Source organism: Eulemur rufifrons, chromosome 3, assembly GCF_041146395.1.
Source record: "Eulemur rufifrons isolate Redbay chromosome 3, OSU_ERuf_1, whole genome shotgun sequence".
NCBI classification, from domain to species: domain Eukaryota; kingdom Metazoa; phylum Chordata; class Mammalia; order Primates; family Lemuridae; genus Eulemur; species Eulemur rufifrons.
In genome coordinates, this window is record NC_090985.1 from 96,735,798 (window position 1) to 96,752,553 (window position 16,756).

The 16,756-nt window shown below is 44.8% G+C and overlaps 1 protein-coding gene across 1 annotated transcript in view; it reads right to left on the reverse strand.

The window, feature by feature from the left end:
* Positions 1–559: 559 nt before the first annotated feature.
* Positions 560–16,756, reverse strand: part of XKR4 (XK related 4) — a 379,070-nt gene continuing 362,873 nt past the window's right edge. Inside the window, exon 3 of the mRNA XM_069466498.1 lies at positions 560–1,506. Within this exon, the coding sequence (XP_069322599.1) occupies positions 560–1,506 (947 nt within the window). The remainder of the gene's footprint in view (positions 1,507–16,756) is intronic.

Here is a 16,756-nt window from a genome sequence, read left to right on the forward strand (position 1 = left end):
AGGAAATGGGTCATGAATTTTCTAAGCAGTTCTATTTTTTTTTCTGGAGTCTTGAGGGATATTATTTTCTCTCTCTTTGTTTTTATATTCCTGCAGGAATCAGAGCTTTGCATCAAGAAAAATCACCTAAGCTATTCTGACAGAGGACCGGTGTTATCTGTGTATGTGTTAGTGGGTGTTAGTGTGTGTATGTGTGTGTATGACTCAATCTATTTTTATGCAAAGATCAGTTAACTCCATCAAAACATCCTATGGATTGGAGGCAAAATTTTCTATAATAGTAGTGCCCTCTGGTGGGAGCTCTCCAAGACCGTGCAGGAGGAGTTTAGTAGCAGTGGAGAGTCACGTTAAGCTGGTGTCGTTCCTTCAGGTGGACAGAGAGACTCTCGGCGCTGCTGGTTTGGAGGGAGACCAGCAGAGGATCAAACGATAATCGTGACCAGGGTCAGACTGAGAACTTCACCGCTCCTTGCCCTCCTCTAGGATGAAGTGTCATTATTGCCACAGCCCTGCTGTCACCCCTTCATCTGGACGTTGTGGCTCCTACAAGCCCTTTGTTTTACAAAGTGGTTTCGTACTCCAGCCGCTCCTGAATAAGGGCATCATCTTTGTACTGCAGCCTTGGAGGAGACGGGGAACATTCGAAGGCTAAAATTGCCTTTCGTAGGCTTCGGTCCAAAACGTGTCTTTCCCACGCCGGGTACCTATTCCTGAACAGGTCAATTTTAATGACTGATTCTTCAATCCGTGGTGGGCGAGATGATGGAGTGGATGGGGCGGTGGGCCTCACCTGAAAGACAGGTACACACCCATCCCGCTCTGCGAACTTCTGATCGCGGTCGCTGACAACACTGCGGTTGTTGGAGATGGACCGTAGGGTGCTCGTGGCCACTTCCGGAGGCAGAGAGAAGGCAGCAACCGGGTCCTCACAAGCACAGCTTGGTGACTGCCCGAATCTGGGTCCATTGGGGTGAAAGAAGGCATAATACATCAGCATAAAAACAACGCCAGTTAAAAAGCTGCTGAACACCACACACAGCGCTGGGATGGCAAACGCATCTGCGATCTGGGGGGCCTTGTAGAGGTACCAGAGGGCACTCAAGGCTGTGTTTTCCAAAAGGATCACAAAGTAGTAAATGAATAACCTGCAGCGTGTCCTGCCTTCCTTGACGTTGAACCAACTGAAGATGTAGATAATCCCCACCACCATGTCGAACACAATCTCTTCCCATTTGGTGATACAGAACTCTGTCTCACAGTGGACGATCCAGAAGGTCATGATGCACCAGTGAAGGACGATGAAGATCCCAAAGTACAGCTGGAAAACTGAGGCAAAGAGGGCGAATGTGATGACCCTGGCAGCGATGGTGAAGAAGTGCCAGCAGAACTGGATGATGACTGCCATGTAGCTGATGGGCTTCTTGTCGTCTCGGGAGTCCCGTAGGGCCTTCTGGTAAGAGGCCAAGGCCCAGGCCAACGACACGAGGGAGGCTGCCGCTGTGAAGCCTACAAACGGGAAGACAGAAAGACAGTCTGTCAAAAGTGAGATGCAGCCATGTCCCCTGGAAGTCAAGTCACATGGAACTGGGGGTTTGGGACAGGCTGGCTTGGACTTCAGCAAAGGCTCTTAATTTCTCTGAGGTTTAACTCAGATGGGGATCCTAGTATCTGTCCTCTCTGAAGCCCAACCATATGGAGAAGTAATGAAGCTAACAGAATATGATTCGAAACCGGCATGTGATGTAAGACGTGGAAATGGGGTGGGATTTAACTTTCCATGTACTTGGTGTAAATAGAGTATGGAGGTGGTTTTGTGTAGGGGGAAAATAACTGGACTGGAAGTTGGCAGGATTGGGTTGCTGCTTCGACTTTGCCACTTATTACCTGCATGACCTTGACAATCATTTAAACAGCGGTTCCCGTGATTCTGTGATTGAAAGGGATGCATAACCACAGGAAACTTGAGGGACTAGCTGGCTTACCTTTTTGCTTCTAAGCAAGAATTAATGTAGCTCATTCACAAAGGAGAGTTTGCACTTTCTTAAAAATAAGCAACACCCTTGGCAATGCTTCTGGTGACACCTGGAGTGGTTTGTCCTGAAGTAATCTGATACTCTTTCTACAGCTTTTGTCTGTTCCTTGCTACCTTTCCCTTGAACTAAGAAATGTCCACTCACTGTCATTCATCCTTTAGCTTTTCATAAAGATTATAGTAAAAACTTTTCAATCACTTGTCTTATTTTATCATTTTATTAGCCCCATATGGTTGGTATTCCCTTTAAAAGTAAGTTTCCAAATTTTAAATGTGATTTTCACTGCTTTCTTCTACTCTCACTCCATCTCCTGTGTCTCAAAGTTCATCTCTGTGGTCCAGATGTGGACAGGGCTCACCTAAAAGCCTGGCTTCCTTTAGGAGAGAGACCTGTTGGGGAATTATTCTTTGTCACTGAAGTGTTATGTCAACCTGCACTGCAGCTGCCTAACCAGCTGTACCAAGGCTGGCCAAGACTAGGAGTGGTCTTGTGTGTTTTAAAGTTCAGCTGTTTTTTTCTTCAAATCTATTATTAATTATAACCAGGCCATAGTATAGTCTCTCTCCCCTTTTGGAAATAATAGAAGGTGTGTTGACTGCCAAGAGCTTATGATGGAATTGATACTTTCTATGAAAAAATATCTTTGTAGAGAAAAGCTGTTGTCCATGATCTTTGAAAAATGAAAAAAATAAAAATAAAATGGAAAACGGCCACATTAATTGATAGACAAAAACATTCAACCGCAATAATTATTTCTCACACATCCTCCTTAAGTGAGGTGAACTCCAAAGAACAATTATTCATAAAGAAAATATTTTCCAACAGCCATTTCTTATACTTCCACCCAGTAAAGCCAGTAGAACCACCAGACATGCTACACTGGGACCTTGGGACCGTCAGGGTTTTTTTTTTTTTTCTTTTTTTTCCTGACCAGCACAAAAATCCTTCATTATTGTAAGTCACAGGCAGCTACGGGGGTATTTCTGATAATATAGGTCATTTAGAGATCAGCACACAAAGGAGTTTATGGTAATTTAATTTGTATGCAGTGGAAAACACTAACATCAATTATAAAGCAAATTCAGGAGTGAAGAGCGGGAAGGAGGAAAAGTTAAAAAAAAAAGAAGAAAGGTGAGAGAATGGGAAATGGCGATGGGATAATAACTACGCGAACAACGTATTTATTACCCGTTTGGGATATTGGAACAAAAAGCTGTGAAGTTTTTAAATTTCAACACCTTTGTATGGCATAGAAGCTATTCACACCTCTCTCCCTATCTGTGCCATTTGCAGATTTGTAGCTTCTTGAACAGACTGTGCTCGCTTTATGCTTTTAAACTGCGCACCCCGCGCGCTTTCTGCACGGGACGCCCCTCCCTCTCCGCGCGCCGGGCTCCTTTCGGACAGCGCCCCCTGCCGGAAGACGGCTGCAGCGCGGGCCAGGCCCGCGCAAACCCGAGAGCGGACTCCACCGGGTGGTCGCAGTGGTTCCGCCGGTTTGCATTGGAAGATGCTATTTAAAGCTGCTTTCCAAACCAGTGAAAAGATAGTAACAAACTCCAAGTACACAGCATCATGAAATTATTACCTGTTGTCAGGATAGAAAAATTAGCCTCGTTCAAATTCCCCTGTAATCTTTATTCCTTTTATTGCGTGTCCTAAAAGAGCAATTCGGCCTGTACTTGACACTCTAGGAACTTGTCAAGATGATATTCTGGCAGCAGCAAAATGAAGATTTTCTATCAGCTTGGCTTTCTATACATTAATATATTACAATTAAAAAAAAATCTAAACCAAAGGGAAATTTCATGTCTGTCGTGGCCACCTCCTTTTTGAATTCTCTCCTTCAGCAACAATTAGAATTTCTCTTCCTTATTTGATTATGATTGCTTTTTCTTTTGTTTAGCAATTAATTTTTAGAAGGCAAATAAATGCCTGAACAGAAGATACGAGGTCATTTTAGAGAAATTCACACCTGTCACAGCATGCTTAGTTCCTTTGCTCTTAATACAAATGACATTAGTTATTTCCAATGCCAAGACAGCCTCCTGCAGAAGGTGCCGCCTTACTGGTATAGGACCACAGATGCGCTGTGGGGGATCAGACGTGGCTGGCACAGTGCTGGAACACAGACCTCTGAGCACTCCTTTAGCTAACAATGTATATTTTAAGTTTTTATCTGAAATAATTTCAAACTTACTGAAGAATTGTAAGAATAAAAATAGTACTTTGAACACTTATGTGCCCTTTGCCCAGATTGTCAACTGGTCTCATTTGCCTTCTCATTGAGCCCTCTCTGTGTCTGTCTCACACCATTTGAGAGTAAATTGTATATATCATGTATCATAGCCCTTTCCCCTAAAATACATCAGTGTTTATCTCCTACGAACAGGGATATTCTCTTACATAACCACAATGAAGTGATTGACTTTGGATAATTTAACACTGATACTTTCTTCTAACCCACCATCAATATTCCAGTGTCATCAACTGCCATTAACAATATCTATTCCAGAATTTTTCCGTCCGGTACAGGATTGAGTCTAGGATTAGGTGTTACAATTTCATTTTTTTAATCTGGAATATTTCTACAGACTTTCTTTGCCTTTTATGACATTGACATTTTTGGAGAGTATAGTACCCCAAAATTAAGAAAAAAAAAGAAAAGGGCTTATGCTGTTTTTTCATGATTAGATTCAGGTAATTCCTGCCTGGAATACATATGTGACATTGAACAATATATTGTTTTCAACATCATTAAAATACTAAAACATAAAATTTCCTTCAGTGGAATATATATGTGTGTGTGTGTATATATATATATATATATATATAACATACATTGTATAATGTATCTGTATTTTCCTTCAAAATGATAGCATATCACTCATGAAAACTTCGCTCTATGATCAAACTATAAAAACAGCTACAGAGGACTCAAAGGGATTATATTATTTCTTAAAATGTGAAAATAGATGATAAGACTCAGAATTTACCTGGTATAATAATCTCATTTTATAGAAAAGAAATTGAGTCTCACTTTGAGAGGTTAAATGATTTATCTTCCCTCCCTCCTGCCTCCCCCTTGTCTCAGATGAAAACTGTCCTTCCACTCCAGAGCTGACCCTCCTGCTTCCTTGAGAAAGGACCCTATCAATTATCCTGGCTCCTCTGTATTCTGTCTCTTCCTCTCCAAGAACTCTTTCCCCAAGTCTTACAAACGCGTAACAAACCTTCTGTGTCCCAAGAAATAACCATTCACTTGATTTTATCTCTTCTCTTCCTTTGTTTCAGGCTCATCTCCTGTTTCCCCTCCTGTTTTTTCGTTGGTATTTCCCCATTTTTGTCGGCTTGTCCTTGAGCTATGACAGTCCTTGGATGCAGTCCTTGGTCCTCTTCCCTTCCCAGCATCTCCCTGAGTGACCCGACTCACTCCCACATCTCAAACCACCTCCTCCAACTCACCAGGCTTATTGGGCTCTAGGGCTGTGTCTGACTGTTTACCTGAAACCCCACAGGCCTACAGTGGAATACCTGGAAGCAATTTGCTGTAGGTGACAATGTTTGCTTTCTTGTGGAAAGGACACAATTCTTTCTTTTATCCCCCCTGTCGTTAGTGTAATGCCCTTCTCAGAATGAAACAGAACATGAATTTCCAGACAGGCTGCCACAGTTCTAAGAAAAGGGTTTTATGTGCAGCTTAACTGAAATACCATGTTGCAAAGCCAACCAAATCCATGTGTTCATAATGTGTGCCCTCTTGGTGCATTGCTTCTGTCACTGAACTGAGTCCAGCTGATCCAGGTGTCTTTGCTTTCTTACCGCACTGCAGCCCCAACAATTGACCTGCCTTTGAATACAACAGTTCAATGACCATAAAGTTGCTACGACAGTGTATTCCGCCATTTTGAGCTGATTATCTATATGGCTATATAGATATAGATATTCCTTTCCTTTGGATAAGGGTTGCTAAGGGATATAACACCCTTGGAAACATTATAATCCAAGAGTTTTGATTTCGCAACTCTAGACTAGAAGGGGGCTTCTTCTCTCTCCTCAGATCTGTGATTTGAATAATTATAGACACTGCTTAGTAAGCCAGAGGCTAGTTTCTCAGAGGACATCTACAATACTTGTCCATTTTGAATAAAGATTTTTCAGAATAAGGGTTATGGGTCTGATACTAACTAGTTAGCTAATTAACATTTCAAAAGGAACTGACAGAAATCAATACCATTAGTCCAAGTGAACAGCAAGGTCTTGAGTTTCTTTCCTCTTTTCTTTTGCTTAGGGATGTCCTTTCCCTTCAGAGCATCCCTCTTCACATCCTCGTCTTCCTTCCCTTCCTTCCCCTCTCTCTAGCTGTTGTTCCCTCCTCCCCTTCACTCTGCTCCACCTTTCTTTCCCATTATTTCCTGCTCCCATTGCACTTAACATGGAATTGAATTATTATAAAAAAGTTGAATTAATGAAATAAAGTTTGGTGTTGCCAGACCTAACCCCAAATCTGTTCTTAAAACATAAACAAAGCTCAAAATAAGAGAGGAATGTACTCCAGTGGAGTGCCGGGGTCAGCTCTAACTATTCCTTTCTGCACCCCTGCTCTGAATCCTGTGGCTTTGCTCCAAATACAGATTTGATTTCAATACCACAGTTCCCATTAAAAGGGCTCAGCATCACTGACCTCTGCTTTTCTTCACAAGTAACTTGCTTTCCTATAACTTTTCTTTAATTTGTGTCTAAATGCAGTTTTATTGAGAGACATAGAGAATTCTTTGTATTGGGATTATACAAAATGACAGCTCAGAGTACAGTTGACAGGGGTGTGCATGGGGAGTAGTGGACAGAAGGTTATCATACCAATTTAAACAGTGTTTCCTCTGGGAAATAATGGATGAGGGGTTAGTAGGGGATATAAGACCCTTGAAAATATTATAATCCAAGAATATCTTTGATTTTGAAACCTCTAGATTAGGAGGGGGCTATCTCTGGTTCCCAAGTGTAAAGTAGCTCTCTCCACGGACAGGTTTCCATACAAAGTACCCTTCCTCTTCCTGCAGAGCACCAATCCCACTTTATTTAATATAATTTTGTTTTATTTTGTGCTTGTTTATTGCATTTCTCAGCATAGGGGGCCTTTAGGCTGAGATAAGTACCTGTTTACCTTTCTGGCTCCTCAAGCCTTGCACAGAGCCCAACATATGTTAAGAATTGGGACTTAGATGAAAAAGAAGGAAGGAAGAAAGGAAGGAAGGAAAGGAAGAAAGAGTATTCCAAATGTAGAGCTAGAACCAGAGACAGAATGAAATGCTCAAAAGGTTTGCACAATTCTTCATTGCTCCCCTATTCTGTTTCTTTGCAATTTCAGTTTGAGCTGCAAATGCCAAAACATTGTGAAATAAAATCTGTACTCCTGTTGTGTTGTTTGTGGTCTGGGTGTAAACAAGAATTCTCGGAAATCCCCAGAGAATGCTTTATAGGATTTATAGCCTAATTCCCTAGATGTAAGAGGTTCGGGGAATTGAACCAAGTGCTCTAATTCTTTGATTCTTCAACAAAGGGAATGAAGAATTTTCTTTCTCTCTGGGGAGGACATAAGGTCCCCTTGCAACAGGCGAGCCAAAGGTGGCAGTCTCAGGGAAACACCGGGTCACTGGCCTGTGTTCAGAACCAAACTGCAGCTGGTGACAAGGGCTGCATTGTTTTTTTAAACTTAAACATTTGCTATCATGAAAAATTTCAAACATACACAAAAGCAGAGAGAATAAAACGACAAATATGCCCTTCATGCAGACTCTACTAAAGGGCCCTCAGCACGTTCTCCTTTCCTCTTGCTGACCAAGCCAGAGCAGCCGAGCTGAGAGCTAACTTGCTGTGTGTTCCAGGGAAGTGCCACACCACTGGTGGCTGGGCTCTAGCACGACATCTTAGAAGGCCCGACCTGGCGGCTCTCTGAGTCCCTTTGACCTCTCCTGCCTCACCTTACCCCTGCCTCTCTGTGTTGCAGCCACACTGCCATCTCTCCATTTCTCAAATGCTACATAAAGTCACATTCTCTTCCCAGAGACAGGAAATGCAGAGTTCTTGCTTGAAAAGCTGCTCTCTCCAGTTACTCCCTACTTATCCTTCAGTTTTCAGTAGAAACATCATTCACTGCCTTAGGGAAGCCTTCCCTAGCCCCTAACACCCCGTGTTTGTTCTTCCTAGTCCGCCTCAGCCTGCCTGCTTGTCGTTCTTCATCCATGCGGGTGCTGATGGATGGCCGTGGCCCCCAGGAGGGCGGGATGTGCCTCTTTGGCTCACTGCCGCACCCAGCACGGCCTGTCGGCTGCTTGAGTTAGTGCCTTTGCCATCCAGTGGCAGTTCTCAGCTTGTCTCCCTGTCTTCCCTCCATCCGCATTGCAAACATCTTGACTTCCCTTCCTCTCTCTCCATTTCTTCATTCTTTCTGTCGATTTCAGCCTTTTTGGAGGAAATTGAAAGTATCTTCTCACAAATAGTTTGGGAATGGATGATTCACAACATAATCCTCTTTGGCTATGGACGTAATGGGATTGTATGACTGTTGATAACACATATATCTTCTCACACACCATCATTTTTTCTTGCCTAACGGTATAGTCCCTAAACAAACTAACAAACAAAAATATTGACTCTTAGATGGCCATGCAATATTGGTTTCTTGTAGTCAAGAAATTTTACAGTTTCCTTAGCACATGCGAGGCTCGTAAAAGCATCCACTGGGCCCTTGCTTTGTGCACAGTGATGTGCTACGTACCTACATCCGTTGTCTAATTTAACTCCCGTGCTAACGCTTTGAGGTAAGTATTGGTTTTTGCGAACAGGGAAACAGAAAACCAGACAGCGGTTAAATAACCTGCCCAGGCTCATGTAATTAGCAAGGAGGATGGGCATCAGAATTCCCAGATTCCAAAGCTCTGTTCACTAGCACAGCAGACTGGTAGTTAATCCTCACTAACAACCGGCAGGTGAGACACAGACAAGTGCAGTGAGTTCTCAAATCTCCTTCAGTTCGGACGCATGAGGAGCTGACGGGGTGGGTTGTACATGACCCTAGAGGTCTTTCCCTCGTGCCCAGCTTCAGGCCTCTGCTTCCTAGCAGGCTCCTGTCACCTGCTCCTGCAGGCCACAGCAACCGTCCTTGTACCCAGGCCAAAGGATCCTGTTTAGGATTCTTTTCACAAAATACACGAGAAAAACAAGCACCTGAAAGGAAAGCCACGCTTTTCTCCTCTTCATGCTTTCTGATCTAAAATAGCTCCCCCATCTTCCTGGATTTTCACCTAAGTAAAAATGTTTCTTGATTTTTCACTTTTTTTTTTGAGGCAGAGTCTCACTCTGTTGCCCGGGCTAGAGTGCCGTGGCATCAGCCTAGCTCACAGCAACCTCAAACTCCTGGGCTCAAGTGATCCTCCTGCCTCAGCCTCCCGAGTAGCTGGGACTACAGGCATGCACCACCATGCCCGGCTAATTTTTTCTGTATATATTTTTAGTTCTTCAGCTAATTTCTTTCTATTTTTAGTAGAGACAGGGTCTGTTTCTTGCTCAGGCTGGTCTCGAACTCCTGAGCTCAAACCATCCGCCTGCCTCGGCCTCCCAGAGTGCTAGGATTACAGGCCTGAGCCACTGCGCCCAACCTTGTTTCTTGATTTGAGTCGGATCATAGGGTCCAAGAGTAACAGGTCACAGAATGCATATCCAGAACCAGAATGGTTTCCTGTTTCCAGCATGTCCAGAGTTTGTCTTTTAGCTACGAGTGTAAACGCAGTAGAGCCCCTTGGCTGGAATTGCAGCCAATTAGCCTTGTGGAAAAAGGTAAAAACTGAAGCACAAGCGACGCCCTCTCTGCTGATCTTTGCTGTGCAGTGAAGGTCAGGCTCGGGGGGCAAACTCCACCAGGGGCAGGATTTCCTCAGTCTTCTTGTGCCAAAGCCATTTTATCTCTGTTTTAAGCCTTGTAATAGTTCTGATTAAAAATATTTAAATGCTTTAATATGTTTAGTTTTGGTAGGGATATACATTCTTTTAGTAATCCACTCTGAGGATTCGAGCTTCTTTGCAAGGCAAATTGTAAGGCTGCTAAGGAGGTGATAAGGAAACACTGAACTGAAATTTTGAAAATGTTTTGATATAAAAATAGTTGAAGGACCTTGTTGGGTGAAGCAAAGTGTCTCTCCTCCTTCTTAACAAATGTGGAAAGTTATTTCCTTCTGAATAAAAAAAAAAAGCCTCAGATAATCTCACATAGCTCTATTCCATTAAAGAAAATTAGCTTTTATTAAAATTCCCTAAGAAGACAAGCATTTTGTGTGTGGAATTTGAAACTATCTAAACAATACTTTCTTTAGGAAAACAAAATTCTATATATAGGAGAAGATAAGAAGTCCTGTTTTCTGTGCACTATTACATATTGCATGCTTAAATTTACACTGAAAATAAAATGAGATAAATATTGCTACTTGAAAGATATAAAATAAGTAACCTGAGATGCCCAACAGAATTAAATTTTCCTTTAGAGGAGGTTTATTTTCCATCCCATTTTTTTTTTAAACACTACACTATTTTTTCTTGCAGTTTTTCTACTTTGGGTGGTAGGAGGTGAACTGGGGTGAAATGAAGAGAAATAAAGAGGGAAACAGGGGTGGAGACAGGGAGACAAGCTGTGTCCTTCTCTTACCTGCCCAAGAGCCACATGGCTGGACAACAGCAAGATTAAAATAATCATAATTTAAAGACCCCAACATGTAGCAGACACTGCTGACTTTTTTACACTTACTAGCTCATTTATTTCTCACAGCATCACCTCTTCAACGTAAGTATTTTGCCCATTTTACAGATGAGGAAAGTGAGGCTTTGCGAGGTGAAATAATCTTACTCAGGGGCAGCAAACTTTTCCTGTAGAGGGCCAGGTGAAGTATTTTGGGCTTTGCCGGGCATTGGGTCTCTGTCACAACCACTCAGCTTTGCCGTCGTAGTGAGAAAGCCACCACAGACGACACTTGAACAGATGAAAAAATAGGCAGTGGCTGAACTTGGCCCACGGACCTTAGTTTTCCACCCCTCCCCTGCAACCCCCATGAATACATTTCCAACATGTAACAGAATCAGGGTTCACATCCACATTTCTCTGACTTCAAAATTCTTACACTTTTCCCTACATGCTTTGAAACATTTTGGGCCAATTGTGAAACCTGGTCATTTGGGAAGGATTTTTAGGTGGTTGTAGTGTGGGCTTGGGTGGTGGCTGTCTGCACTGAAGCCCAGGGGCACTGTGACCAGCCAGCCAGCCACATAAAACTGTGGGAAACCTCTTGGTGTCAGCATAGCCTATACACAGGATGGAGTTTGGGCATGAAAAAACCTCTTGAAAATGTAGTTTACACCTAAAGATACCTAATACGGAGCACAAATGCCACAACTTTGACAAACTTCTCGATTGTTTCCTGGAAAGCAGGTAGGCATTTGCAAAGTGAACGGGCAAGATGGTCCATGGGCTCAGGCTGGCCCCCTGAACGCGTTATCCTGCCCTACTTGTGGAAGGGCCAGCCCCTCCAGCCAGCCCTGCGCCAGCCCTGCCAACCAAAACGGCTGAGACAGAATCGTTCGTTGTTCCTCCTTCCCGTATGTCCCCAAGGTGCCTTTGTTGTCTGCCATGCATGTGAATTTCATGGCCCACATGCCACAAATCATCCGCGAGCATCACCGATATTGACAGTTCCTGGCCTATTTGGGGGAGTGTGGAATGCAGTGCATCCCGGGGAGATGTGAGTCTGGGTCCCCAGGGTCTAGAATCAAGTGCGATTTCTAATGAGAACCACTGTCTACTCACCCACATTCAGAGCTATTCATGCTTCGAGAACTTGGAAGAGGGCCCAGAAAATGGGGAATGGTGACACGGATCCTGCCTCACAACTGGGACCAGGTTAAATAAAACTAAGGAGAGTGAGGCACACTTGAGGCAGCAGGTGTAGGACGGGTGGCACAGGCAGAGGCAGTGCTGGCATGTGGTGTCCGTGATGACACGAGGTGGCATCAATATTTGTGTTTATGGACATTAAGAGCCAAAGCTCTTTTATGGTCGGAGAGCTGGGAGTCTGCTTAAATGGAACTCTGCATGGCTGACAGAGAGGAAGATGGAAAGACGCTTGTGGTGGGAGTTTCTCAGGGGGAGACCCGGAGAGAGCTTGCCCAGGCTTATCCGTGGAGGGGTCTGTTTGGAGCTATGTTCCAGTGACCAGAAGTTTGCATCCAGAAAGCATGGACGTGGGTCCTCCCTCCTTCGTCTTTCTCTCCATCCCTCCCTCAGTTTTTCCTCTAACAAATGTTTTTTGAACATCTAAGTATCAGGCACTAAGGACACAAACGCAGTTCCCTAAGGAATTGATAAATGGGTTTGGGAGACAGATATAGATTTGCAACATACATATTTACAGCACGGCAAGAGGAATGTGAGCACATGGAGAAGAGAGAAACAACCTGTACGCAGGGCTGGAGCAGAGATTTGGGCACAGGCCAGAGCGTGCAGATGTGGCAGAGGCCGCAGCGGGTGTGCCCGAGCAGGGGCGGGGCAGAGCCCACCAGGGCAGGCAGGAAGCCGTGGTCGTCACATGCAGGCACAGGGACTCGGCCTCACTCTGGGGCAGGGGCACCTGTGGTAGCCACCGGGCAAGGTGGGATCACTGAAGGGGCAGAGTGCACTGCAGCGAGAGAACCCTCCCTGCAGGGGCGGGAGGCAATGCGACCCCTCCCCAGAGGGTGTGGGAAACCACTCCAGCAGGCAGAATTCACACTTCCTAGCTGCACGTCTCTGGGCACACACTTGATTTTACCCATTCTTCATGGGTTTCAGTGAGAATCCAGTGTGTCTATACTTTGTGGACAGAAAACCTTCGCTATAAATATACCTGGTCATTCTGAATCCTGGCTCTGCTCTCAATTTGTCCCCACCCCCAACCCCTCCCCCAGCTCCCTGGTATTCTTTCATGCCCTGGGATGGGAGGAAGCTTTGTTGGAGGAGGTTGGCTTTAACAGAATAACATGACAGAGAAAGAATAGAATAAGAGGTGCAATCTATAGGATAAGGATTTTTTTTCCCCTTAGAGATATAAAAGCATAAGATCAAGAATATTACTTGATTTTATTTAAAGGCTTATACAATAGAGGTCACTTAATTGGGAAAAAGGAAGAGTGAGGTACAAATTGTTCCAGGGTTTGCAGAGAAGTATGAGACAGGAGCGGGTTTAGTGGCCCCCGTCTTTGGAGAGCTTGGGTGACTGGGACAATGTTGGTCCTCAGGATTTTCCTGGGTCATATACAAGGAAGGAGGGCGTGGGCAGCTCATACTGTAGGGTGTATGTAGGGTCCCTCCTGAGGCTGGAGTGGAGCGGGAGGGAAGCGAAGGGGTGTGGGAAGGGGACTGGCGGCCCCAAACTGCTCTGAGGGCCTCGGGACCGCAGGGGATGCTTCCTTTGTCTGCTTTTGATTGCTTCTTTTTCCTGGCTTCCTTCCTCAAACCATTTCTGGCAGAAGTGGATGCCCTTTAAAAATAATACCCTGCCTTGTACACGCTGCAGCTTGCTCTCAGGATCTTGAATGCAGAACCGCTTCCCAGGCCTGCGGCTTCTCGGGGAGCAGTAAGAAGCCTTTTCCAGTGTGTCTTGGGGGTGGGGCGTTGGAACCCCAGCTTCTGCCCTATTTTCCAGTGTCCTGCCCTCTGGGTTGCCTCATTTTCACTCTGTCAGTACAAAGAATGTGGCTCGCTGCTGGGACCATTTAATAATGCAGCAATAAATTGTGCTTTCAAGCCCAGCAATGCCTTTCTAGGTGGTTTACAAAAAATGACTCGATACCCTGAGGACACGGGTTGTGAGCGTTCTCTGTTCTTATGGCTGGACTGGCTCAGAGAAAGGCCACCCTGCGAGGACCCCAAGGGCTCAGAAACAGCGCAGCCTTGCAGTGCCAGGTTCTCGCCCCAGGGGACCGGGACCTGCGCAGGCTCCTGCAGCTCTCTGGGGGGCCACTGGGCTGCTCCTTCTACGATGCTGTCTCCGGAGACAAGAAAGAAAGGAGTTTATCCTGGAGAAGGCAGGCTAGAGAGCACCTAGTAATATGATGAAGACGGCCTTAGAGAGAATAGCAAATCGCTGCGAGCAGCAGCTTGATTGGAGCTGACGCGGTTCCAGTTCGGGATTCAGGATCAGGGCGGGGTGGGAGGGGCTGCACGGGCCCTGCAGGGCTCTGGGCCAGAGGACCTCTACTCACTCCCCCGAATTCAGGACCCCTCCAGGCACATCCTACCTGGCCTCCCACCGGGCGTTCATGTTGTGGTTAAAGTGAACTGTCTACGATGGAAATCTGATCAAATCTCTCCCCAGCTGAAAACCCTTCAAGAACTCCCTATTTATGGCTCCACAAGATAAATGACACACCAAGCCCTTCTAGAATCAGGCCCTCCCCCCTTTCTCTCTCACTTCCTGCTCAGAGAATGTCAGGGTCTCCTCTCCCTCTCCCTCTCCCACCCTGTGCCACTTTCTCCACCGGCCTGGCAGACCTCTGACCCCAGACCACGGCACGCTGGCTTCTCTGAGCATTTACTTCCTTGGGGCACGGCCTGTGGCCATCTCTCCCTCCCCTGGAAGGGAAGACCCCGGCCATTCTGCCTGTTGCCAGCGGGGCTTCTCTTGAATCCTGTGAATAGGTTCTGCTCCTACCCCAGGCGCTGTGCTAGGCGTAGGGGAGACAGAGGCTGTGGCCGTGCTTGGTGAACTGTGAAGAGTTTTACTGGTTTCAGGTATTATCTCTGTTGTTCACAAAACAAAACCCAAAGAAAAGAACTCCCCAGGCTGGGTGGCTGAGGAGCACTGTGAAATTTCTTTTAGAAAATCTGTGGTTGTGAGAGATGCCTTCCTGCCAGGATAGATGACCAGACCTGTTAAGGATCCTTCTGGTGGAGGAGTCTTAGGTGACAAAATGTCTGGCACTTTGGGGCCCCTCAAACACTTATGAGTGATTCCGGCTTCCAGGGTCAGGGGCACTGAGACCAAGTCAACCGACCTTTTCTGGTCTAACCTTATTTTTAGGAAGAAATACACCTTTCACCAGCTTATGTGAAGTAGATCTGTATTTATCACATATGATTACGGCAAGATTCTTCCATCACATACGCTTAAGACTAGAGGGAACCGCCTTTTAGCTGGTCTGTCATATTTTGAGGTGCACCCTTAATTATTATATTTTTTGAACAACACAATTCCGTTTGGGAAGACATATAATTGAAATGACCCAAATCATTCCAAATTTGGGATGGTTATAGAGATTTACTAACAAAATCAGTGAAAGAGTGAAAGAAAGAAAAGAATGAAAAGAAAAGAGAAAAAAGAAAGGAAGTAAAGAAATTTAATTCAATTTAGAAAGTATGGGTTCATAATTAAGTATTGGCTGTTACAAAGCAGACTTTTCAAGCAACATCGTAGGTAGTTCTGAAGATCATAAATAGCAAAGAAGAACCTTTGTCGGCTGTTGCAAGCTCTGGTGAGAGCCTCACGCACCCTGTTCAGAATCATGCTGTGTCTTCAGCGACAGTGGAGGAGAGAGGCGGTGCTCCTCCAGCTGTGCCTTCTAGAAGACTGAAAATTATGACAAAGGAAAGAAGCAAACTTTCTCCAACTATATGTTATTTGATGTACGATTAAGTTAATGAGTTAAATAGTATAAATAGACATTCTGCTATCTCATCTCCATCCCCAGCTTTATATATTTATGTTGGCTTCAAAACTATGTTGTGTACCCTCCTTTCATGGGAAAAGTGGAGGGTTGCTTTATGTTAAGAATCACCTCAAAGTCAGGTCCACACACTAGTCCCCTGATGTAGGCAACCTGTAGCCTGAATTCAGTGTCCCTAATAAATATAATAAGTAGCAATCACCCCATTCACTTTTCACATTATTATGCTTCTTTTCAGATTTCTTTACACTCACTTAATTCAATAAACACCGAGTGCCTGCCTTGGGCCTGCCACTGGGCTAGACTCCAGGAATGCTCAGGAGATCCTCGTCTTCCACCTGTCTTGAGCTCCTAAAACCGTGTCTTGGCCTGGGCCTCCATCTTATGTCCTCTCCTTCGTGCTCCAGGTTGACTACTCGGTGGTGCCTGTTGAGCCATCTCCCTCAAGAAATCCATCCTGTCCTCTCCCCGCTGGTGGCCACAAAGAAGCTCCATCTCTGTGCGCTGTAATTTCTGAGCTGTTTGTCATCAGCCTCTGTCTATATTTTGTGAAATTCATGAGGGTAGGGACTGAGTTCTATTCACTGCTGCACTATCAGAAACACAGAAAATGCCTAGAGCCATTGATAATTACTTGATAAATTGCATTGAATTGAACTGAACTGAATTTAGAGATGCTCTAAATTGAGGTGTGGCTTGGGTGCCGTTTTTGCCTATAATAGAGTAAAAATAAGCTGGATCTGGGACTGTTTATTAGTGCCCTGGGGGCTGAACTAGCCCATGGGGACAGACTATATAAAGCACAAATCAAGAATCCAATGTGCCTTCCTTCCCTGACCAAGACATGTTCATAACAGGACAGAAGTAAATTAAATGCATGCCATCACTTTGTGTAAAGGTTTTTCAATTAGGATTTTGTATGCTAGAAAGCAGTAAAAGAACAGTCATTTCCCAAGACAGACATCTTTACATGGAAATGA